The sequence below is a fragment of the Globicephala melas genome, chromosome 3 (genome assembly GCF_963455315.2).
Source record: "Globicephala melas chromosome 3, mGloMel1.2, whole genome shotgun sequence".
Lineage (NCBI taxonomy): Eukaryota > Metazoa > Chordata > Mammalia > Artiodactyla > Delphinidae > Globicephala > Globicephala melas.
Genome location: NC_083316.1, coordinates 76,660,313 through 76,686,666, shown reverse-complemented (window position 1 = coordinate 76,686,666; position 26,354 = coordinate 76,660,313). Strand labels below are relative to the sequence as shown.

At 40.7% G+C, this 26,354-nt stretch overlaps 3 protein-coding genes across 5 annotated transcripts in view; 1 reads left to right on the top strand and 2 right to left on the bottom strand.

Annotated features, from left to right (window-relative positions):
• Positions 1-26,354, top strand: part of SKIC3 (SKI3 subunit of superkiller complex) — a 181,963-nt gene that overhangs the window by 36,310 nt on the left and 119,299 nt on the right. For both annotated transcript variants that reach the window (XM_030847977.2, XM_070045163.1), the window contains exon 2: positions 4,746-4,861. The gene's annotated coding sequence lies outside the window, so the exon portion shown is untranslated. The remainder of the gene's footprint in view (positions 1-4,745; positions 4,862-26,354) is intronic.
• GPR150 (G protein-coupled receptor 150) lies at positions 5,686-7,677 on the bottom strand. The gene has a single exon (XM_030848043.2). The coding sequence runs from the start codon at positions 7,523-7,525 to the stop codon at positions 6,233-6,235; it is 1,293 nt and encodes a 430-aa protein (XP_030703903.2). The 5' UTR covers positions 7,526-7,677; the 3' UTR covers positions 5,686-6,232.
• ARSK (arylsulfatase family member K) overlaps positions 16,817-26,354 on the bottom strand; it is a 42,950-nt gene continuing 33,412 nt past the window's right edge. Inside the window, exons 7-8 of one of the 2 annotated variants that reach the window (XM_060296026.1) lie at positions 20,091-20,315; positions 16,817-17,644 (exon numbers count right to left, since the gene is read on the bottom strand). In XM_060296026.1, the coding sequence (XP_060152009.1) occupies positions 17,364-17,644; positions 20,091-20,315 (506 nt within the window). In that variant the 3' untranslated portion in view covers positions 16,817-17,363. The remainder of the gene's footprint in view (positions 17,645-20,090; positions 20,316-26,354) is intronic. The other variant, XM_030848017.3, reaches the window with a different exon arrangement.

Here is a 26,354-nt window from a genome sequence, read left to right as displayed (position 1 = left end):
TAATAATGACAGGTTGAGATTTCTCAACAAAGTCTTTACCACAAAAATTATAGTTCTTCATAGAGTATAAATTTTTTAAAAAAGAAGAGTTACATCTTTGATTTTCTTCCATCTGCCCCACTAAGCCCCTCAGTACCTACTGGCTGATGAACTAAATGAAATTACACTTGGAATGTTCCTATTTTTTTTGATAAAGAACGTGAAGTAAGCTAAAATGAGATACTTTTTCTTGCCAAACTTCTTCAATTAGAGGCTGTTTGCTGCTATAAATAACAGGAAATCCAGTTTAACTGCCTTAAGCAGTAAGAAAATATATCAGCTTATTTAACAGGACATCCAGTAGGTCGGCCTCAGTGGTGTTTACCGTTACAGCTCAGTGAGGTCATTAAGGATCTTAGTTCTTTTCATCTCTCCAGTGTGCTGTATCCACTGTTGGCTTCATCTTGTGGCTGGTGCCCCTCATGGTGAGAGGTGGGCTGCCAGCAGCCAGCAGCACTACATGCTCCCTCATTTACCTTCGGAGGGAGAGAGATGGAGAGAGCATGCTGGCTCCCATGGCTCTCTCAGAAGAGTTAAGGACTTCCTTCCTAGATGCCCCTATAACCCTACCCCCAATCTCATTGGTTTTAACTGGATCACATGACCATTTCTGAGCGGGACATGGTGGTAGGGGGGTGGAATTACTTTGATGTGCTTAGACTAATTAAGGCCCAGTCTTAGAGTGGGAGAGGAGTCAGCTTCCCTCTAAGCATTTGACTGTTCATAAGAGACATAGATAAGCTAATAATGAAACCGTGTACAAGCCCCTGTCCCCTGTGTCCTTGTCTTTTGGAGTAAAATGATGACTCAAGAGTTAATGTCGCCTGCCCATGCAGGGGACACGGGTTCGAGCCCTGGTCCACGGAGATCCCACATGCCGTGGTACAGCTAAGCCCTTGTGCCACAACTACTGAGCCTACACTCTAGAGCCCAGGAACCACAACTACTGAGCCCAAGTGCCACAACTACTGAAGCCTGTGCGCCTAGAGCCCGTGCTCTGCAACAAGAGAAGCCACTGCAATGAGAAGCCCACGCACTGCAATGAAGAGTAGCCCCCACTTGCCACAACTAGAGAAAGCCCACACGCAGCAACGAAGACCCAACACAACCAAAATAAATAAATGTATATATATATTTTTTAATTTAAAAAAAAGAGTTAATGATTAGGAAATTTGAAGATGTAGAAACAAAGAATAGCTGGTTGAGGAGCTAGTAACAATTTAGACTATAATTCTGTCACATTGCAGAATCACCAAACTCCCAATTCCCTGAAAGATATAGATAAAGGCCTGACACACATTCCTAAGTTGTTTTTACAGGCAAGGTAGTCCCTCCAGATGAAAACCGCTAACCACAAGAACATGGACCCTAGACTGGTTGAAACCAGAAGGTTGATGATGCTTAAAATTTCGCCTTTGTGCCAACCAATCCGAGAATTGTCCATGAGCTAATCATGCCCTGCTCCTTGAACACTATAAAACACCTCACTAACCTCTCCGGGGTGGGCACGGTCCTTGAGGCACTAGCCTGCTGTGTTCCCTCTTTGCCTGGCAAAGAAATAAAGCTACTCCTTCTCTTTCCTCCAAACTCCATCTCCATATTTCTATTTGACATCGGTGCACAGAGAGCCAAGATTTTGGCAGCAATGAGAACCTGAGAACTGCTAGAAAAGAGAAAGTGGATTCAAGGAAGGTAGTTGACAATTACTGTGAGCATTCTCCCTTCTGTAAGGCCTAACTTCCTTATTACTGTGTAGCACCATTGAGTGCATTAATCTTTCATAGATTCTCCAATATCCCTTCCTTCGTTTCATGTGATATTACTCAGCTGGATTTTATCCCTCATAGCCCAGTGTTAGAGAATAACAATAGCTATCATATATTGAATACTAGGGTGAAACTGAAGAGACAAGCTGACAGGACCCGCCTCCCCAGCAATCAAGTATTTTACATACATGAATCCTATGAAGCAAGGTAATAGAAACCTCATTTTATTGATGAGAAAACCAAGACTCAAAAAGATTCAGCAGGGCTTTCCTGGTGGCGCAGTGGTTGAGAGTCCGCCTGCCGATGCAGGGGATGCGGGTTCGTGCCCCGGTCCGGGAAGATCCCACATGCCGCGGAGCAGCTAGGCCTGTGAGCCATGGCCGCTGAGCCTGCGCGTCGGAGCCTGTGCTCCGCAATGGGAGAGGCCACAACAGTGAGAGGCCCACATACCACAAAAAACAAAACAAACAAAAAAGATTCAGCAAACAGCTTAAAGTCACACAGCCACTAAGTTGTAGAGATGAAACAAGTCCAAGTCTTTAGGCTCCATAGACTCTGCTCTTTTCATTATATTACACTGTCTCTCAACTCAGCAAAACATGTTAAATTTAATTAGACTATTCATTTGTATTAGTATTTTATTAATGTTTTCCCTTTGATCGAGGGAACTTTAGGAATGGGAGAGAAACTGCTCAAATTTTCTACTTCCTTTCGTGTTTCCTAGGAAGTGGCTTAGAAAAAAATATTTTACATCTATCTCTTCCACAAATGAGCTAGACTATTCTATTTTTAGTAAATGATTTATAGCTAGTTGTGGTTTTAGTTACACTCCTGGCTGTTTTCTACATATCTTCTCCTTCAAATTATGTAATAGCTCATGTTTACTTATTTTAGCTGTATGTTACTGTGTGGCTAGTTCTTTTTAAAAAATGCAGAATTATTTGAATTTAGTCTTTTAAGTTGTGGTGACATTTGCATTGTTGTCTATGTAAATAGTGCTCTCTGGCGTCCTGAAGTCCAGACCTGTTTGCAGCAGCTTAGTTAAAATCTAACTCCAAGGGGAATGTACAGTGGGTGAGGGGATGTTATTTGTTTCCTCCCAAACTCCAAATATGTGGTCTTGATGGTCCTCTAGTCATTTCCTGTTTGGGTGATACCTTGAAAAGAGATCAAGTTCAGGGTCACCCGCTCATTTCCCTTTGCTGTGCAGTTTGAGTGGTATGTCCTACTCTAGGAAGAGTCTAAATTTAGAATAACCTTTGGGGGCTTCCTTGATTGGGACAGAGCTGAAATTATGAGTTGTCTATAGCAATGTAGATTCCTAGGATCAGTGGTCATGATTCTGAGGTGGTGCTTTAAGTCTCTTAACCTAGAAATGCCACCAGGGATGGGAACGAAGTCACCTAGATCTACCTTCAAATTTCAGATATAGTTAAAGTTAGAGAAAGTTTCTTAGTTATAGAAGAGAAGCATTTTAGTATGAAGTGGATTTAACCAAATCTTCCACAAAATCTAGGGAAATGTAGTTTAATTGTATTTTAAATTAACTACTTGAATTGGAATTCTGTATTTTTGACCCAGATGGAAATTTCTCTTAATTTCTAGATAGTAATCAGCTGTAAATCTTTAATAGATTTAAAAAATCAATCTTTTTAACAATTTTGCAATTGTGTAAAAGTTTAGTCTGGCCTCCCAACAAGCATTTCCCCTTCTTTCTTTCCTAAAAGAAAGAATGAGAGTCTCATTTTTCACCCCTTCTCTATGCAACTCATATCTTCAGTTCCAGGTCCAAGTCAGTCATGGTGGCCCTGTTTCCCTTGCAATGATATGTCTAGATATGGACTGGCCAATGAACCATGTGGGAAAGTCTATCCAGGACATCCAAAAAATGTTTCTTCATTCTTATAAAGAGTGAAAAGAAGAGAGAATCTCCTTCTGCACATTGTCATGTTTGAATGTGATGCCTGGAACTGCAGCAGCCATTTTGTGACCTCAAGGGAAACTGACTTTAATGTCAAGCCCACCAGCTCAGGATGGCAGACTAGAAAGACAAAAAGGATTGAGGTCCTTGGTTATGAAGTTATGAAGCTACTCAATTAACCAATCCTGGAGCAGCCCTACCACTGAACTTCTTGTTATGTGAGATAATAAATTTAAGCCAGCTGTATCTGTTTTTCTGTTAGTGTGTTCTCAACTGCAGAAAACAGAAAATCTGACTCAATTGGCTTAAATTACCTTGTTGAGAGCATTCTAAGTGATAAAACATTATAGGTCATATTTTGAGGTCTCTGAGCTTCTTCCTTGATCCCTGCCTCTAGGTATTCCCCCCTTCCAATTAGTTGATCCTTCACACCATCATTGGAATGACTTTGCAGAATTCAAATCTGATCATATTGCAACTCTGGTTAAATCTTTCAAAGGCTATTTTTGGCTTTCTTGGTGTGGCAAACAGACTTTTCTTCACTGGGTCTGGGCTGGATCTCTGTGGCCACATATCCCATCAGGTCAGACCCCACAGGCACCCTAATGCTAGATATTTCAACTATTGCCATTCCTTAACCATGCTATGTTCTCTCTCACTTATGCTTTACAAATGCTAGTCCCAACTGCATAGAATACCTTCCCCTATCTGATGGGTCACCCCCACCATCCCCCAGCCTCCCAAGGTTGTTAGATGTTCTTCTTCAGTATCCTGACACCCAGACTGGAACCCCTATTAAAGCACATCTGACTGTTTTTGTGCTGTATTTGTCAGATTGTCTCCTACATATGATTATAAGGTCTTTGAGGGAAAATGTGTCTTATTCATTTTAGCATCTCCAATGCCTCGTACATTGCTTGGCACAAAATAAGCAAGTAAAAAATGTTTATTAATGAATAAAAATAATGCTATAACCCAGATTTAGGTTCATGAAGACAATTGTGTTCTTTTCTCTTTAGGTGGCTTATTCTTGGTATACTGCATGCCATACCTTCCTCAGCAGGGTAGCGAAGATGAAAGAGAGGAAGGAAAACCTCTAACTATATAACATTTTTGGACAAGATTTTGGAGGAAGGTAAGCCAAGTTTAATGAAGATTTCTTTTTGTAAATCTTTTTTCTATTCTATCTATGCCTGATTCATATGATGAATTAATCAACAAATGTGTGTTGTGTGCCTACTGTGTATCAAACATTGTTTAAGAGTTTGGGATTCATCAATGAACAAAACAAGGAAGTCCTCAGAGAGCATTGGCTTCACAAGTGAACTTTCCCAGTCATTTCTCCTTTCTGGATCTTAGTCCTGCGTTTGTGCATGAACAGGAAAGACTGTAATGGAAAGCCTGCAGATTCTCAGATGAAACATTGGTAAACAGATGGATATTTGTTCCTAAGAGCTGCCACTTCTCTCTAGAGCCAAGGACAGTTAGGAGGAGGAGGTCACTGACTAAATCTGCTCCTTGACCTTGTTCTCAGCAATCCACACCAATAGGCATTGCCTTTGTTTGTAAAAAAGAGAGTTTTATATATCCATGCAGCATTGGGAGGTTGTAGCTTTCTTCCTAGCTGCGAATATCCCTAAGGCTCCACCTGGGACAGTGAGCCTCACCCCTATGCACCACTCAGGTGCTTCCCTTCTCTAGTCTGCTGGCGATTCTGCTCAGAGGCTCCACCTGTGCAAAGCGTCACAGCTGTAGAGGCTGCTCTGGGCACAGGAACAATTTCCTTCAGAAACAGGGCATATTTGAAAGGTTGGAAGGCAAGCTTTTATGTCTCCCTCCTACAATCCCGGCTTCTCCTGAAGTGGAAGCTAGACCAGAAATAAAGGCCACACTGATTTTCTTCTGACAAAACACATTACCATGTTAAAAAAAAAGTCCTAACTGCTCTGTGGGAAATGTTTTTATTTTACAAATACTCTGTGGCTCTGAAGTGACAGCAAGATTACATTTCTGACAGTATCACTGGTACAATTTCCAGGCTCCTCAGGGCAATGTGAAGATATTCCTCCAGGAAAGAGAGGCACATTCTCTGGTCCCCAAGCTACAGTTAAACACGACCCCAAACAAGGAAAAACAGATGATAACACAGCAAGTAATGAAAGCTTGGCAATTTAACTAAAGCAAATGGTCTTATCCAGAATGCTATGGGAGTGAAAAAGAACTACAAAAATAACTCTGTAACTTTGCTTTTACAAACAAATGGCTCACTCTCTGTCTCCAGATGGGGAAATGTGAGAACTGAAAAGGAGAAAAGAACCTGGAAGAGTGTAGAAAAATGTAAACATTAGAAAGAAATGTAATAGGGGAGTGGAGGATGGGGACAGCTTCAGTGTAACGCTCTTGGAGACGGTCCTGACGGTTGTGATCTAGATAGAGCCCGGCAGGCCTCGTGTTCCGTGGAAGCGGTGCCGCAGCGACAGATGACCTGACTCTGGCCAACGAACACCTAGAAGACGCTTTCGCAGGAGCAGGGCAGCGACCGGGGACGCGGCGGGGGTGGGCGCAAGTAACGCTCCTCCGGCTGATCCCGCCGAGCGTGGTGATAATGTGGGTGGGGCCAGCGGTGGCGGTGGAGCGCCTGGTGGCCCCGGGCGCCCTCGTCGTCCTCCGCGACTCCCTGCCGCGGGCAGCACACTGCACCCAGGCGCCTCCGCCAGCACCGCCGGAGCTGACAGTCGCCCGCCTGGAAGAACAGGTAGACGAAGGGATTGAGAGCGCTGTTGGCCACCCCCAGGAGGCGCAGGGCCACCGCTAGGTCCTCGGCCTCCCAGTCTCCCATCAGCCCAGACGACCACGTGGCCGCCAGCCGGGCAGCGAAGTAGGGCAGCTCGCACCCCACGAACAGCAGCGCCAGCACCAGGCTCATCTTCAGGCTCTGGACCTTGGCGCGGGGCAGCGCGTTGGGCGCGGGGGCTTGGCCGGGACTGGCCGACCTGGGCGCCGCGGCCGATGGGGCCTGGGGCGGGCGCTGCCGCCAGGCGCAGAGCAGGCGGCTGCCAGCGATGCCCATGACCGCGACCGGCGCCACGAAGCCCGCGACGGCCTCATAGAGCGCGTAGACCATCAGGTGCCAGCGCGGTAGCGGCGCGAAGATGTCGCGGCAGCGACGCTCCCCGGGCCAGGCGCGAGCGGCCGGGGGCGCGGCGGGCGGCTGCGAGGGGGCGCCCCCGCGCACCACGAAGGCCGGGGGCAGCGCCAGCAGCAGCGCCAGCAGCCAGCCCAGGGCGGCGAGGGCGCGCGCGGGCAGCGGCGGGCCCTGTGGACGGCGCACGGCGCGCTGGCGTTCGAGGGCAATGATCGCCACGAGGTGGGCCGACGCGCTGTGGCCGGATGCCCGTAGCAGATGCACGAAGCGGCACGCCAGGTCGCCCGCGGCCCGGCGCGGCTCGCCCAGCAGCTCCCAGGCCAGCTGCGACAGCGCGGTGCCCCCGCACGCATACAGGTCGGCCAGGGCCAGCTGCACCAGCAGGAAGTCCATCTTGCGACGCTTGGGACCTGCCCAGGGCCCGCCGCCCCCGCACAGGCGGCACAGCACCGTAGTGTTGCCGGCCACCGTCACCACCAGGATGACCCCCAGGAAGACCAGGCGGACGCGGCGGCTGGGCGGCCCGGACGGCGGCGGCGGCCCCGGGACTGGGGCTCCCTGTCCGGAAGTCAGGTTGAGACCCCAGCCCAGCGAGATGGGTACGGAGAGGTTGGGCGCCGGCGCCGGAGTTGAGGGGCTGAAGGGATCCTCCATCCCTAGCCTGGAGGAAGAGGAGGTACCGAACAGGGCAGGCAGGGCGCGGGAAACCAAGGTGGAGGCGAGGCTCCGCTGGGCGCGATGCCGGGTCTTAACGAGTTCCCAAAGTTAGTTGAAAACGCACACGCACGGAGAGGGAGATAGATGCAGGTAGCTTTGCGCTTAGTTGTTTTTATAGGTTGTCCTCGTCATTTGTCACTCAAATGGGGGGGGGGTGTACGCTCGAGGAACACACATGATTCCTCTTCTCCACCTTCCTCTCCGCGTCTCCCCTCCCAATCCGGGTAGATCCCCTTCCAGTCTCTGCCGCAGCCCCGGTGCAGCCCTCGCGGGAGCCGCGAACCGCTGGGCTCTAGAAACCTCTCCCGTTGGGTGGTTACATATAGCACAGCCAGACAGAAGGTCGCTTTGCCTGGCCAACGTTAACCCGGGACCAGCACACTGGAGAGGAAAGTCCTGACTGAGACTATACCCCTCAAAATGGTTTCAGATTGACAGTAAGAAAAAAAAAAAAAAGGCACTAGTTTTGATTAAAATACAGAAGAGAAAGATTTGAAATGCCATGGTTCTGCACTAGCTTGAGAAAAACAGGAACCCAAGAAACCTAACAGTGTTTTGAGCAAAGAGGAGCCCAACAGATAAATCTTCCTCTGGCCAACAAGAGTATTTTACTCGGAGAGAACTAAAGTCAAAGGTGTTGCTTGGCAATTAGGAGCAGCAGTGGTTTGCAGATTGTTTCAAATACTCCTCATTACTAGAAACAGCAGATCACAGCTGCTCTCCGTGATGTAAGATTCATTTCATTAGTCTGAAGAGGGCATTAATAGGTTTTATGCAAATGGATAGTACATTTATTGCTTTTCTCCTAATATTTTCACTCAGTGACAGATGTATCATCGAGGCTCTTCATTCTCTTGATTCTGTTTTTTAGCAGATGGGAGGTTGCTAGGAGGGACTACGCCTCCAATAAGCCTGGAGAAAAGGTGACTAAGAAGATGATAAGGCGGCCAAGTTTTAAAAAAGAAATCCAACTCACAGGAAATGGTTTAGATTAAATGCAATCTCTTTTATTTTAGCCCTACCTCCTCAGAAACAGATTTTAGTTTTCCTGTTGGAAGCATCAGTTTGGTTTTTTATGCACCCTCCACATTAATTATGGTGAAAGTACAGCCTATGCTTCCTGGTCTGGGTGTCTGCTGGGGTTCACATTCCCAGGCTGAGGAAATATTTGACACTTTAAGATGTCCGGGATAGGAGGGTTTGGTGGGTGCAGTGGACAGGCCTGCCAGGTGGAGTGGGAATCTCATTTCTCAAGCTGTTGCTCTTTGTGGCCAGAGAACTTTGTCATTTTTATTATATCCCCAGTGCCTATCACTGGACCTGACCCATGGTAGGTATCAGTAAATATGTTTTGAGTTGATGAATTAATGGATATATGATGCATTTCAGATAATTTTGAGCAAATGTTTCTACCTTGGTTATAAATCCATCAACCTAAGAAAAAAATGCCTGTTATACCTGTGCCAGTATCATCCAGAAGAGCTCAAGGAAGCTCTGGGGAGATGTAGGAATAGCCATTCTTGGTGGAACATTTAAGAGGTAGAGTGATAGCCTTGGGAAATCAAACTCCTGGTTTAATTTTTTTTTAATTTATCTTATTTATTATTTTTGGCTGTGTTGGGTCTTTGTTGCTGCACGCGGGCTTTCTCTAGTTGCGGCGAGCGGGGGCTACTCTTCGTCGCGGGCTTCTCGCTGCAGTGGCTTCTCTTGGGCTCTAGGTGCGCGGGCTTCAGTAGTTGTGGCACGTGGGCTCAGTAGTTGTGGCTCATGGGCTCCACAGCGCAGGCTCAGTAGTTGTGGCACAGGGGCTTAGTTGCTCCGCAGCATGTGGGATCTTCCCGAACCAGGGCTTGAACCCGTGTCCCCTGCATTGGCAGGCGGATTCTTAACTATTGCACCACCTGGGAAGTCCCTATGTGTGTTTTTCTTTGTATTCTGCTTGGGCTTCTCTAAACGTTTAGGTTGGTGATTTGTTGTCTTCCATTAATTTTGGAAAATTCTCAGCAATTGTCTTTTCAGATATTTCTTCTGACATTTTGCCTCTATTCTTCTATTATTTCAATTGCATATATATTATACCTTTTCATATTGTCCCACAGTTCTTGGATGCTCTGCTCTTTTTTCTCTACCTTTTACTTTTTCTTTTTTTCCTTCTTTTTTTCCCTATCCCATCTTTCCTCAGAGGAAGTTGTTACCCTTTGAAATTCAGTATTTTATCTTGAAAAATTTCGCTTGGCCTATATTCAAGTTCACTAATTCTTTTTCTCTCAAGTTCACTAATTTTTTGTGTGTATCTAGTCTGCTGATAAGCCATTTGAAGGACTTCTTCATCCACAATAGCATGTTGTTTCTAGTGAATCAGTTTTATTCCTTTTTTAAAAAATAGTTTCCATGTCTCTGCTGAAGTTCCCACTCTGTTCGTGCATGTTAACCACATTTCCCCCTAGATCCTTCAATAGATTAATCATAGTATTTTCAAGTCACTTTCTCATGGTTTCAGCTTCTGGGCCATCTCTCAGTCTGGTTCTGTTTACTGCCTTCTTTCTTCAAAATGGGTCTTTTCTTGCTTCTTTGCCATGTAAGTTTGACCAAATGCCAGATATAATATGTAAGTGAAAAACAGTGACTGATGTAAATAGTATTCACTCCTGAAAATGGGCATGCTTCAGATCTGTCAGGCTAGTAGGGTGGAGGGGTTGACTAAATGTAGGCAGTAGTTGGGCTAGGCTTGGGTTCTGATGTTGGTATAGTTATCATTATTCTCCTGCAGACTTCAGATTCCTGCAATACTGCTGCTGTCTTGCTTTAGTGAGAGGCTTGGAACACTGGAGGGTTTTTCTCAGTCTTCCTGCTCCACCCCTAGCTTTCGGCACACCTGGCCATAGGGAGTGCGGTGGGTGGTTTCTTTCTCCATGCTTCTTATCTTTCTCTCAGAAGTAGTGTGCTGTTGTTCATGGTGGGGGCAGGGTGTTTTTTTTTTTTTTAAAGAAACTCACTTAACTCCAGCTTCAGTCTTATGTAGGCCCTGGGGTCCTGAGCCTTAAGGGTGGGACTTTATCCATATTTGTCACTTTCCCCTATGGCAGCTGAACTCAGCCTTGTAACTTGCAGAAGAGCAAGTTTCTTGTCTGTACCGCTGTTGCAAGAGATCTCTGCTTTCTCTCAGTGCAGGACTGTGAGCATGACTGGGGTTCTGCCTCTCCTCAGGAGCAGAGAGCTTTTGCTATAATCTACCCCTTCCCGGTGATAGCTGACCTTTTGCTGAGGACTGGGGCTGAGAGGGTTTTCTGCTCCTTCCCCAGTGGCCGATGAGTTTTCGCTTTGTAAGAGAGAAGGTTCTGGGTTTTATGCTTCTGCTACAGAGGCAGCCCCTCCCCATCTGTTCGTCTGTCCCACTGTAGAGGCTCTGTCAGGTCACCTGCCCTGCTCCCATCTTTCTCATGAGTGCTGGTTAAGGTCCATGAGAAAAAGCTCATTACTGGAGGTGGTCTCCCTTGTGTGTGCGGCTCCTAGTTTCTGCTGCTTTTTTCACACACATTTGGCTTTTATGAATTTGTCAAAATATCAGTTGTTTCCTTTTTTTTTTTTTTTTGTGCTACGCGGGCCTCTCATTGTTGTGGCCTCTCCTGTTGAGGAGCACAGGCTCCAGACACGCAGGCTCAGCGGCCATGGTTCACGGGCCCAGCCGCTCCGTGGCATGTGGGATCTTCCCGGACCGGGGCACGAACCCGTGTCCCCTGCATCGGCAGGCGGACTCTCAACCACTGCGCCACCAGGGAAGCCCTCAGTTGTTTTCTTACCTCCTCTTTTGGCTTCTAGTCTTTCTTCCCATGTACTGCCAAAGGTGGGACAGTTTGGGTGTCTCAGCTGTCCTCAGAAGGGCTTGCCACCCTTTTCAATTCAGTTCACCTGTCCTATGAGAGGCTCAAAAAAGTTTTAATTTTGTAGATTATCTAGCTTTTTTCTTTTCCTTTTGATTTCTTTTCCTGTGGGAGCAATAATCCCTATCCTATGTGGAAGCAGAGCTCTCAAGACACTAAGGATACCAATCCTTTACCATCAATATTACAACATTTATGATTATTTTGTTTTCTAACTTCTTGAACAGTTTATTTATTTTTTATTCCCCTTAATAATAAAAAGCTTAAGGCTGAGTATAGCTTTGGTTGTGCCATATGTTCTTCTAAGTTTTCTCATTTTCATTATTTAAAAAATAGCCTATACCTTGATTTTTTGACCCAAGAATTTAAGATTCTGCTTTGTAACTTTAAGAGAAGAAAGGGGGCTAAAAATCTTATCTGAGAGTTTAATATACATAATTGTAAACATCACACACAGATACCTAGAATATCTGACCAGTGTAGAAGGGATCTAGATCTTTTGTTTTCCACATTGAGCTTCTTTCACCTAATTTGTGTTGAGATCTCTCTTTTTTGCTCATGGCCCCTCATCACCAAGTTCTAGTTTGATTCAGTGATTTACAATATGCTTTAATAGCCAGTAAGAATTGTCCTACCTCAATATTCATTTTCCATAATTTTATTAGTTATTTCAGACATTCAATGTTTTTTGAAAACTTTCAGATCATTTAGTCCAGTTAAAAGAAAAACAAACCCTTACTGGGACTAAGATCAGGATTGCATGAAATGTATGCATTAATTCTGGAGAAGTGGCATTTTAATATTAGAGCCTCCTATCCCAGAACATGCTGTCATTCCATGTTTATAGTTTGTTTGTAAACTTAATAGAATTTTATAATTTTTTTCATCTAGATTTGTGCTTCTTGTTGAACTTTAAGCTATTTTTATAGAATGTCATACTGTGAGTGGAATATTTTTCCTGATTTCTATTTTTAATTAGTGATTATTCTTACAGATAGGTATTGATTTATGTATATGCAGCCATTTAACAAATTTCATCAATTATAATAGTTTTTACTAGGATCTCCTGGGTTTTATGAAATGGAAAACCACAAACAGTAGAAAGAATACAGAATCCACTTTTTTTTCTTTCTGCAAAGACAGAAATATATAAAGCTTCCAGGTGATGTGGATGCTTCTGGTCCAAGGACCATAGTTTGAATAACAAGGTTCCAGACCCATGGTTCCCACATTTTGCTGCACATTAGAATCACCTGGCGAGTTTTAAAACCTCTCAATGCTTGCAGGTGGGAGCTAGGCATAATAGTTTTTAAACATCCTCAGGTGATTCCAATTTGCAGCAAGGTTTGAACCATTGCTCTAGACTAGCAGTTAGCAGTCTATGGCCCCCAGGTCAAATCCCGTGTTTTTGTAAACAAAGCTTCATTGGAGCATAGCCGCTCTCATTTGTTCACATAGTGTGTGCTGCTGCTTTCTTGCTACTACCGCAGGATTGAGCAGTTGTGAAAGAGACCATATGGCTCACAAAGCCTAAAATATTTAGTATCTGGCTTTTTCATAGAAAAAGAAAAAACAGAGGGATAGAGTCCCTTTATCAATTCTCCTGTGCAGGATTTTCTAGAATTCACTGTTTCTAGAAAGCTCTGTTTTATGAGAAGCCTACTCCCTTTCACCCCCTGCCCTGCCATGGACAAATGTGTTGGTTTTCCAATACAATGTGATATCTGAGAAACTCGAATTCCTCGCATATTAATTCAACAAATATTTACTGAGCTGCTACTATGTGTCAGGCCCTTGGGGTACTTTAGGAAACAAAAAGGACAAAAGGCCATTCCTGTATGGAGCTTCCATCCTAGTGGGTAGGAGGGGTGGGAGACAGTATCAACAAATTAAGTATGTAAAACATACACTAAGTTGGACGGTAATGATTTATATGCAGAAAAATAAAGCAGTGAAGCCCTTGTGATTAGGTAACATTTGAGCAATGACCGGAAAGAGATAACAAAGAGAGCCATGTGTAAATCTGAGGGAAGAACCGCATTCCAGGCCAAGAGTTGATAAGCACAGAGGTCTTGAGGTGGTACTTGCCTAGTGTGCCTGGGAAAGGATAGGAAGGCCAGTGTGGCTGGAGCAGAGTGAACCAAGTAGAATGCGGGAGATGTACAATGTGCCGCCGGATCATTTAGAGCCCTGAAGGCCACTGTAATGATTTGGGCTTGTGACCAAGAATGTCACCTGCCATATCAATAAACAAAGGATCAAGCCATCAGTCACTGCAGCCACCCCCGACTGTGCACTCTGAAGGGATTCAGGATCTAGAAAGTAGGATACTGGCCCTAGATAGTTCAGGTGCCTATCAAAGGAATGACTTCATTGAGCCCAGACTCTTGCATCTACCCATACCTAGAAAAGCGCTAAATTCATTAACTTGAGATGTCTGGTTTTCTTTAATTAACAGTAATCTTTTGATATTCCGACTGCCTGGTTTTTGTTGCAAAAACTACATATCCTGGATCCTCCCTTACCTCTTCAGAGCAGCCTCTCCCTCAGAGTTATCTGAGAGGCTGCCTGCTGGGCTCAAGTCCTCAGCAAGTTCGCGGAATAAAACACAATTCTCAACTTTTAGGTTGTGCTTTTTTTTTTTTTTTTTTTTCATTCGACAGGCTTTCACAGAGTAAGGTGAGAAACCAGTGGAGGGTTTGAGTATCCAGTGATGTGATCTGATCACTCTGGCTGCTGTGTTGAGAAGAGACTGAGGAAAGCCAAGGGCAGACTCAGGGAGACCTCCTAGGAAGCTATTGCAAAATTCCATACAACAGATTATGGTAGTTTGGAACAGCGGGGTAATGGTGGAGGTTGGGAAAGATGAAGCCCAAAGATTGTCCTCAATCCAGTTTATAATTAATGTCAGTTCCTCTCAGATTCTGGCATTAGATAATTTGTCTCGTTTTCCAAGTTTTTCTTCTTTTTCTGTTTTCATGGTTGTTAGAAACCATGTTTGAATTAGATATTGTCTTAAAACCTCAATTTTACCTAATTATGATCCTATATTGAATATGCTTAAAACATTGCAGACGCTTGGTAAATTCTAACAATGAATGCATCTTAAAGAGTGTGAATAGAATGAGGTGGATTATGTTTATCTTCACATGCTTCTGTTTTCAAAACCACATTTCTATTATTATTGCTTTATTTTTCACTATGTTTAGCATATACATCACACATTAGCTATTTTTTATTCCTTAGGTTTAATTAGGAGATGAGAAGTAGATTTGTATATTTTAATTTTAACCTCAATAGTTTAAATCTTGAGATCTTTCTCTTAAGGGTTTTACTTCAGAATATATCTGAAGTGAAAATTATTTCTCAGAAATTCATACATAACTACAAAGATAAGCTCATACCAATTCACTGAAGAACAATAAAGAAAGTAAAGGTGATGAGCTGTCTAATGAAGAAAACTTCCAAGACAGTTGGAAAAAGGAAGTTAGGTTAAAAGGAAATTGGGTAAAATTATTATTTGCAGATAAACTTTTTACCAGAGAAATACAAGATACCAACTGGAAAACTATTAGTACCAAAAAAATTGTATTATTGGTACAAAGTAAATATATAGAAATAAAATTTGTATATACAAATAACCAATTAGAAGATACAATGGAAGAAACATCTACTTAAAATAGCACAACACCAACAAATGATAAAACACCTAGGAATAAACTCACCTCTGGCTGCACATTAGAATCGTCCGCTGGAGGGCTTACCAAACAAAACAGCAATAAGAACAAAACTGCCCAGGTGCCGTCCCTAGAATTCTAATTCCACTGGTGTGGGACGGGTCCTAGGTGGTATTTTTTTAAAGGTCCCTACTTTCCAAAAATCTCTAAGAAGAAACTAATCTATATGAAGAAAACTTAGAATGCTACTGAGCAATATGAAGAAGGCTTGAAGAAAGGGAAGAGTGGACTATATTCTTTAGAATAACCGAATATCACAAAGAATTCAGTTTGCCCTAAAGTAGGCTATAAATTTAATATATCATAAAAAGACTAAAAAGATTTTTCATTTTTGGAACTACACAAACTTATTCTAAATTTGTATGGGAAAAATAAGTTAGCAAGAATAGCCAAGGACAATTCCAAAAATGAAAACTGTTGCAAAGAAAATAGTATCACCAGATATTGCCTACCCTATTAATAAACAAAATAGACTGGTCCACTGCAAAGTAAGAAATGTTTTGAAAGGACCCAAATGTCATTGTGACTTGTATATAATGAAAAAGGCATTTCAGATCAATAGAGGAAAAGATAATTTGTTCAATAAAAGATGTTATATAATAGAGTGGCATTTTCTAACTAATGGGACAAATATTAGCTTACTCAATAAAAGGTCAATTGGGGTGGCCATCTTAAAAAAACAAACGAAAGTTAGATCTCTAATATGTAATACTTTCCAATGGGTCAAAGATCTAAGGGTAAAAAATAAAACTCTAAAAGAAGATAAGTGGGGAAGGCCATTCTAAATATGACACAAAATCTCCAAGCCACAAAAGCAAAGATTCATAAATTTGCATGAAAATACCAATTTCTACATGTCAACAAACACCAGGGCAAAGTCAAAAGACAAATTATGAAAAGGAAAAAAATATTTGTAGCTTCTCTCACAGACAGAGAGCTAATATCTAAAGTATGCCTGTAATAAAAAAGACAACCAACCAACAGAAAAATAGGCAAAGAATAGAAATAAGAAAGGTCATGTAAAGGAAATTCCAGTGGCTATTAAATATATGAAAATATGATCTACTTTACTCATAGTAAGAAAAAGAAGAAAAACAATAATAAAGTATTTTTTATCTACCCAGTTGGCAGCAAGTGTGAGGCCATGCATTGCTGGTAAGAGTATAAATTGGTATAACTTCTTTAGGGGTCATTTGGTGGTATCTAGAGTAATTTTGCTAGATATAGTCTTGCCCCAGTAATTTCACTTCTAGGTGTTTTTTTATTTTTCATTTTTAAAATTATTTATTTGTTTATTTATTTGGCTGTGCCGCACGGCATGTGGGGATCTTAGTTCCTGGACCAGGGATCCGTGCCCGCCACAGTGGAAGCGCGGAGTCTTAACCACTGGGCCACCAGGGAAGTCCTCGGTGTCTTTGTTAAATGGAAAAAAAGAGAGCAAGCTGTAGAACATCTTTTATAGTATGCTACCATTTGTGTGTGTGTGTCAGGGGCGGGTGCTGGGGAAGAATATAAAGTTTGTGGGAGCCTGTCTGTCTCTCAAAGGATACATAGGTGGTTACAGTAGTTGCCACCAGGAAGGGGTACTGGGTGGCTGGGGGACTGGGAAAGGAGAGAGACTTCATGCTCACTGTTAACTGTTTAGTACCTTTTTGAAGCTTGTACCTTGTGCATGTATTACCTATTTTAAAAAATAATAATTTCTGCCATATCCATGGTCTGTGTACCATTAAAATACTCCAAATACTCCCATCAAATACATCCAAATGATCTATATCCCATCAAATAAAAATAACTCATCAGACACCATCAAATACTCAAAAACAACTATTTTATGGGTCATAAGTAATAAAAAATGTTAAAATATTTTATATTCCATAATATTCAGAGGAACACAACTTTATATGATAGTATTTGATTCTACCCTTTTAATATTTTGGTTAAGTCGTCAGAAGTTTATAAGAATAAGGTCTTGATAGTAATGTTTGAAAATATGTAATTCTATAATGATTGATATTTTATTTTAGAAGAGTACATTCTTTAACTGAAAATCAGTAATTATTAAAACTAATGTTTAAAATGCATAATTAATCATGATCTTTTAACATATTTCTATATAGTTCTAGAACATTATTTTCTTATTTTTGTTCAAATATTTTATGGATCAGAGTGGCTTTTAAGCCACTGATCAATGGCATTTTCATACTTCCATGGTTCTTTCAGCCAGTCCTGATGCCACCTAAGATTTGCTATGACATTTGAATAGTTTTGCCCTATACTTTGTTTCCACTTGATAAACTGCTCTTTATTGTATCGGTGGACAGAATCAGAAACCTTAGGGTAGTTTATAATGGAACGAAGCTTCTGATCCAAAGAAGCAGTAACTTCTGGAAATTTTGTAGCAATATTTGTTAGTTCATCTGGATCTGAGGAAAGATCTGAAAGAAAAAAAAAAAAATTGAATACCTCTCAAAACAGTTATGTAACCGAGCAGGACCCTGTGGGTACCTCTGTCAAGTTTATGATTAACCTCCTTATCTGAATCTTTAGTCCTTTTCTCATTCAAAACTTGTTCTCCTCAAGATTGAGGAGTATCAAAGAAAAGGGGGCAGTTGTAACCGAGCAGGACCCTATGGGGCCTTCCTGGGACGCAAGTTCGTGTGCCTGATGCACAGTGGGGCTATAAACACACTGAAATGTCGCAGTTTGGAGCAGAGAAAGGTTTATTGGGTGGCTCACGCCCTAAAACCCCCTGAGCTCCCGGAAGAGTTTCGGCAAAGCATTTTTAAAAGCCAGGTTGAGGAAGGGGGCTCGCAGGGCACAATTCTCTGATTGGCTGATGAGGGAACAGGGTGGTGTCACAGGGGTTAACTTGATCAGTCCTTAGGCTCCAGGAGGCCTGGGGCTATGTGCTCATGGTCATCAAGTAGTTATAACATCTTCCATTTGGTGGGGGGTTTTCACATCTGTAAAACAACTCAGGAAATGTGCATCAAATACTGTTATTTAAGTACTTCAAAGAGGAGCTAAAGCAGAGGATATGGGGGAAGGCCTGTCCCAGGAAGGCCCCATAGGGTCCTGCTCTGTTACAATTATCTGCTTAAAAACCATCTTTTAGAATGTCATTACTCTGTGACGAATAACATATTAAAATTTATTTTTATTCTCAGTTCTTTTTTTTTTCTCAGTTCTTCTTAGTATAGTAAGCTAAAGGACAGTGTAAATGGAAAAATAATATACTGAAAGTTAAACACCTCTCTAAATGTATGTCCAAATTATCTTCCTTCTTACCATCATCCTGCTATCCCTTTTTTTTTTCTTATCTATTCTTAGATGGCTTAGCCACAATTCTTCCTATCTGTGATGCCTTGCTTACTTTGACATGCAAAAAAATATGTATATATATGTGTATATATATATATATATTAATTATAGTAATGTTTATATTGTCCCATTTCAACAACCCCAGATGTTCCAGCTGAAGAATTTTTTATATAGTGGAGTCAAGTTCTTGCAACTTCACTAACTCCTAGTTTTTTTTGTTTTTTTTTAGCATCCTATGCTTGAATTTTTGTTTTTTTTTGTTTTTTTTTAGCATCCTATGCTTGAATTTTTGAAAATTACATTCATTGATTGTGTCTATTTGAGCAAATAGCCATGGAAATAAAAACTCTCAATCACTATCATCAAGAAAATGATAAATATTTCAGATAACATAAACCCCCCTTTTACCTACAATGTAGGAAGACAGAGGGTATAACTAGGATGCCAGTCTAATTGGAAAAATCAAAGATCTTATGACAAGTTACCTAAGACAGTAAATGAACAAGTCACAGTGAGGGAGAACCCCCTACAGGCCTATTTGAGCGCATTGGCCAGAAGATCCTGAAGACATTTATGGTTTTGCTATAGGTGATTTCAGATGGCACCTCTCTGGGAAAGGGACGTCAGTGAATAAACCCCAGAGAATACAGGAAAGGCAGGCTCCCGCACTGATTCTTTGACAGGCACACCTCCTTTCTGCAGAACGTAACTCATGAATGAACAAGAGATACCCATTATTCAACAGAATGAAAACTTAAGGACTTGTTTTGAAGCCAAGAATCTCCTCCTTTTAGAGTTAAGGGGGGGGGGTGTCAATCAGTTTGGCCTCTGAAGAATTATTTTGAGTTAATGATTTTGACATTTGTAACTGGGAAAAAAACTTAGGGAGAAAGGAATATTAAAAATAGCTTTAGCACATATTTTATATGCAAAAGGAGGACAAAGGATAAGTAAAACCATACATCTAATAATGCTGCTTAAAAACAAATTCAGAGTAGTGAATCTAGCAGGCTTTTGTAGGGTGGAAGGAGCATGGATTTTGGAGTCAAACCTGGGTTGAAATCCCAGTTCTGCCACTTCTGAGCTGTGAGACCTTGTGCAGGTATCTGAACGCTAGTCTCTGAACTCTAGTCTTCTCTATAAAATAAAGATGATAGTAACATCTTGTAGGGATGGGGTGAACATTAACTAATAAATGTAGAATGTCAGGCTCCATAAGAGAGCAGTTAATTTTCCAGAACAACTGAATCCAAAGTACAATAAGAGGGTGTTGACTACTGATTGGGAAAGATAACCATGAGTATTAGAAGACACCTTGATCAGAGAAAACAATGGTGGCAGTCTTGAGACCCAGATCAAAAGCCTCAGGGCACTTGCTTTGGAATTCAGATGCTGATTTGCAAAGAAGCTGCTCCTCACAAGGGCAACCTTTTGTAAACTGGCCTAGCATGAGAAACTGCAGATATTTATTTAGATGATTACTGGCTCCCTTGAGCAAATGCTGCGTAGGTCAACTCATTACACATAATCTATACTTAAAAAATATATCAACAAATTTACCAAAGAGTTGAGGCAATACTGAAGCACCATCAGAGTAGGCTATATACTTCCATTGGTTAGTTCGAAGCATGTAGGCGGAAGCGTTTACATTGCATCCATGGAATTCACTCAGAATCCAGGGCGGATGTAGGTTTTTGAATTTTTGTTCATTCTTAAACATTTCTGATGATAATGGCAGCAGAGAGTATCCACTCAGGTTCTGAGGCAGAGGAATTCCAGCAATATCTAAATAACACAGTATTTTAAAATAACTCATTCTTTCATTAGTTGGACATTCATAAATGACATCATTAAAGGTTGCAGAGACTAGAGGCTGTATATGGATTTTTGTAAACAGACTGCCTAGATCCAAATGCTTATTCCTCCACTAGACTTGTGACCTTGGGCATGTTATTAACCACTCTGAACCTCAATTTTGTCACCTGTAAAAGGGGTATAATAATAATGCCTGTATTTCATAGGTTTATTTTAGGTTTAAATATGAAAATTCATGTAAAATTCTGAGAACAGTGTGACACATAGGAAACCCTCAACAAATACTAGTTAATATCATAAGTACTGTATTTCCAAATGATGGAATGATCACAGGTGTTTTTCAAATTGGTCCCACAGGATATTAACAAGACCTATACGAGAAAGGAGTCTAGTAGTTACATATGTTTGCAAACAGTGGTTAAAATTAAATAAATTTATTGATGATGTGTATCATAAACCTTCAAGCGTGGTATGTAGTACGCCATCTGTCCCAAAGTTATTTGATGACAGAACATCTTTTTACCCCGAAGTAGCATTTGAGGAACTAGTATTTTGCAGAACAGACGTTGGAAATCCTGGATTATACTGATTTAGAGAAAAATAATCTATTTTTTCCTTATCAAATATAGACATAGAAAACAATAGCATGAGAAATGTTTAACGTCAAAGAAAGGTTGTATTTTAAAAAATTGCTTTTAAGTTATTTGTTTGGCACTCAAACTGTCTTTTTCCTATAGAAAAATTATCATTGGGAATTCCCTGGTGGTCCAGTGCTTTCACTGCCATGGGCCCGGTCCAATCCCTGGTCAGGGAACTAAGATCCCGCAAGCCGCGAAAAAAAAATTACCGTTAATTATGGCTGGGTCCTTGCGATAGTTCCAAAAGGAATCTGTAGTTGCCTCCCCTGCAGCTTTTCTGGTTTCAATGTTCCATGTTTTTAGAAACATTAATTTAGAAATAATTAAATATTTCCAATAAAAAATAGAATGTAATATATCTGCAATGCTAGAAATTAAAATTGAATAAGAAAATTAATTTAACTTGACTGTACATATTTGAGGAAAAACAAGTGAATTAAAAGACAATAAGGAAAAAAGACAATAAGGAAGTAGACAAAGACCTCTATAAATCTTCTGCAGGTACTTGTTTTACATATAACTTAATTAAAAAATTTGTATCTTCCATTTCCTTGGAAGGAGCATATTACAAGTACTAATCTTCTGCCAACCAATCATCATCAGGGACTTTTTCGAGAAAGAGTGAAAGAACAAGTGAAGGAAGGAAGGAAAGAAAGAAGTATTTCAGAGATAACTGGTTAAAAACGAAGAAGAAGGAGCAAAGATGTTAAAGAGGATGTGCATGAGAGAAAAAGATGGCCCAAGACGAAACTAATTGAGCTACAATACAGTCGGCTACTTACTGTAAGGAGAGAAAGTAGCCAGGGAATAGGCTGGGTCGGGCTGGTCTGTGTGTCAGCCGTCAGGGGGCACCACTGCGAGGCAGAGGAAGGGACAGAAGAGGGCTTTGAAGATGGCTGGGAAGCAGCCTGGCAGATACCCATGACTGGGAAGTTCCTGTATTCAGCAGTTTAATCACCTTTAATACTTAGAAATACCTTATTTCAGATCTGTTCTTAGCCTAATTTTCCTAAAGAAGCTTGTTAGACTAAGAAAATTTAAATAATTCTGCTATGTTTATATGAGAAGTCAGCATTAAACTAGGCTGAGTCCATTTAAGTATTAATTCTTTTTACTCAAAAAAAAAACCACCCCAGCATCTAACAAACTAGGTGCTGTTCCAGGTTTAGGGCAACAACAGTGAACGAAGCAGATAAGCTCTCTCAGACTCTTGGAGCTTACCTTCTAATGTGGGGAGACAGACAAATATGTCAGATGGTGATAAGTGCAGTGAAGAAAAATAAAGCAGGATCAGGGGAATAGAGAACGGTGGCAGGTATGTGTTTATGTGCTGTGTTATATAGTGTGGTCAGGGAAGGCCTCTCTGATGAGGTGACATAGACAGAGACCTGAGAAAGGGCTAGATGAGCTCAATAGATATCTGCATGGGGAGGAAGGGCATTCTTCCAGGGAATAGCAACTGTAAACACCCTGAGGCAGGAAGCTGCTTCATTCCGTTCCCCAAACGCAAAGGAGTCCAGCATGGCTGGAGCAGAGTAAGTGAGACGTAAAATTCTACAAGATGTGTTAGATAGGGGAGGAGATCATGTTGGACTCCCAGGCCCAATTAGAGATTCTCAATTTTACTCTAAGTGATTTTGAGCAGAATCGTGACATGTTTGACAGTAACTACTGTATGGTGAATTGACTAAAAGTGAGTACGGGCAGAAGGAAAGAATTAGGAAGCTATTGCAGGAGTTCAGGCAAGTGATAATGTGACTTGTTTCCTGTCTAGGATCAGTAGAATAATACACCTTTGTAAATTGATGTTGAAGAATAAAATCCTTGTCAAATATCCACAGTATTTAATAAATATGTATTTAATCTTTATTAAATTTTCTGTGCTTCGGGAAACTGTGTGTTCATTTTTCATATGTTTATCAATTATTTCCTTAAAAGCACTTCAGCTTAAACTGCTTTTCAGAAAGCTCTTTGATCTTTGTTTAAAACCATTTTTCATGTTTTTTTCTTCTGGAAAATCTATCGTTAGAATTCCGTGTTAAGCAAGTTTCATCATTCTTGGCAGTAGAAGCAAATATTAGTAGTAACTGCATGATTCTTAATAAAGTGACTTAAATTTAAAACAGTAATCAAATGGGTAAAAATGCAGACCTGGATATTTGTGATGGTCTCCTGAAGAAAGATAAGCTTATATTTCTTCCCAAGTGTATGGGTAGATAAGGGATTAGCCTGGTATGGCAATGATACAAGCTATGTACATTTTTTAGGGCATACCTAAGAAGAATAAAAAATATTAATGATAATAATATCTAACATTTAATTGTTTACCATGTTCCAGTCATTGTTCTAAGCTATGGAATAGCCACTATTATTTCTATTTTATTGATAAGAATACTGAAGACCAGAGATGTTAAGTTACTGGCCCAAGGGTATACAGTTGGTAAATAATGAAGGAGGATTTGAATTTAGGCAGTGTTGACTCCAGGATGTCTGGACTCTTCAATACTGCTCCTCAAGTCTTGCCTTACTGTAGTTATTCAACTTCCCAATATTTTTCAGCCAATAAAAACAAAATAGTCTATGTAGAATGACCCTCCCAACCCTCCACTAAGATCCTGTGATAAGGAGGGTTTTGCAATTTAAATCACTAGCAATGAAGCATCCTTTTAAACACAACTGCATTTTTATACAATGACATTTTCACAATTCAAAAAAATTCTGGATTTATCCTTTATGTGAAAAGAAGTTAGGTGTTTTACAAAAAAGGCCAACTATTAATGAAAAAAATTCACCTGAAAATAAGAAGTTTAAAAGAGAAAGTCCAAACAATTTTAATTTAAAAATGAGATTACGTTTATTTCTAACTGAGCTAAAGGATGTTGATACTAGATTATTAGAGAAGAAAATATTTTGGGGAGTAATTTTTTTTTAAATTTATTTTATTGAAGTATAGTTGATTAATAGTGTTGTGCTAATTTCTGCTGTACGGCAAAATGATTCATATATATATATATTATATATATATATATACATACACATTCTTTTTCATATTCTTTCCCATTATGGTTTATCACAGGTTGGGGAGAAATTTTTAAAGAATAATCTATGCAATAATGATATCAACTTTAATAGTATAAAGAATTACTATTCATAAAATGGCACTCTTCTGCCAGTACTAGAAAATGATAATGTGATAGGACTTACAAAGATACACAGACTAAGAATACTCTTCCTACTTTATCATAAAATATCATTTTATAGAAAATAATCACTCTTCTAAAACACCTTTAAAAACTATTTGTAAATTCAGACCTTTTTATAAATGCATTATACCATCTTAAATTTCAACAAGCTCTTTATAGTAAGGTAGGTTTATTAAAACAGGAATCCCAGTTGGTTTTTCCTATTTAATATCTTTCTATTTAAGGTTTTTTGAATCACCATCTTTTATACATTTCTAAGGTCCACAGAATGGAAGGGAAGAGGAAGTCTGGCTTGAGGCTTTGATCTGAGAAATTTAATCCCATACTCTTGTGTATAAATTGTTTCATACAAAACAACACAGCTGTGGCTAAGGTAATAAAGAAAGGACCTTTGGAATTCTAAGAATAGATTATATTTTATATCTATTTTAAGCTCCTAGTTGGTTAGAAGAATCACAAAATAAGAAGTCCTTCATAGATACTTTATCAAAATCTATTTATTAAGCTTAGGAAAAATAGAATACACTGTCCCACAGGTCAAATTTTAGAGTTACTAATCACTACTAAAAGTATTGATAGCTTTAAACCCTTCTAGAAGTAAATAATTTCATTTTACAAGGTTGAATTAAACATCAGATTAAACATAGACCATCAGAATTATCTTTGCCTTATTGATTGGTAAGGCTGTTCAACAAGGCAGCAGACTCAGTTGATGCTAATCCTGGTGTAATTGTTTTTTTTTTAAAGCAATATCTGGGAGTTTTTTTGTTTGTTTAAGTTTATTTATTTATTTTTGGCCGCGTTGGGTCTTTGTTGCTACGCGCGGGCTTTCTCTAGTTGCGGCGAGTGGGAGCTACTCTTTGTTGCAGTATGCATGCTTCTCATTGTGGTGGCTTCTCTTGCTGCAGAGCACGGGCTCTAGACGCACGGGCTTCAGTAGTTGTGGCACGCGGGCTCAGTAGTTGTGGCCCGCGGGCTTAGTTGCTCCACGGCATGTGGGATCTTCCCGGACCAGGGCTCGAACCTATGTCCCCTGCATTGGCAGGTGGATTCTTAACCCCTGAGCCACCAGGGAAGTCCCTGGTGTAATTGTTAATAGTATCCTTTTACTCTAAAAAATGTGCTGATCTGGACAATAAATTAGATAGATACCTTATCTCAATAAACAACAAACCAAACCAAAAAAAATTTATACAGTTTTAGAACCTACATTTTCTTTTCAATAATACATGGGAGCCATTTCCATGTATCATTTCACTTTTTAAAACAAAATTGACTAATTTTTACCCAGTTCATTACTACTAAATATTCATACTGTTTCTAATTCTTTAATATAACATCATAATACAATAATATCCACGGAGATAAATCTTTCTGTATATCTACAGGTTAATTTCTAAAATTGGAATTTTCTAGGTCAAAATGTATGCATATTTCTAAGTAATTTGGAATGTAATGCCACATTTGCCTCCAGGAAATCTGTGCCAGTTTATACTCCCAACGGCAGAATATGAGAAGGCCTATTTCCAATATAAGCTTTTCTGCTGTTTAAAAATCTTTGCAGACTCTATGTGTGAAAGAAAAATGGTATCTTCTTATTTTAATATTTTTCAGACTACTGAGTTTGAATCTCTGAAAATATCTTGGCCATTTGTGTGTCTTCTGTTGTGAATTGCTTATTTATATATTTTGGTCAATTTGTTAGTAGGGTATGTCTCTTTCTCTTATAGATTTGTGAGAGTTCTATTAATATTAACCCTTTATCACTTGTAAAAGGTTAATTTTAGATAAATAATGTTATAATGCTGTTTCCTGGCTCCAGCATAAGGTTCTTGTTGAATCCCCCTTGCATCATTCTCTTTCTGCCTTATCTCTGGTTAACATCTGGTTAATAGGATGTTTCAGTGGGGTTTTTTTGTCTTTTTTTTTTGTGGTGCGTGGGCCTCTCACTGTTGTGGCCTCTTCCGTTGCGGAGCACAGGCTCCGGACGCGCAGGCTCAGCGGCCATGGCTCACGGGCCCAGCCGCTCCGCGGCATGTGGGATTTTCCTGGACCGGGGCACGAACCCGTGTCTCCTGCATCGGCAGGCGGACTCTCAACCACTGCGCCACCAGGGAAGTCCCTGTTTCAGTGTTTTATATAAAGATCCATGCATAGATATTCTCTTC

Excerpts from the sequence above, each read along its gene's own strand:
- GPR150 (XM_030848043.2), bottom strand. The coding sequence starts at position 7,525 with ATGGAGGATCCCTTCAGCCCCTCAACTCCGGCGCCGGCGCCCAACCTC.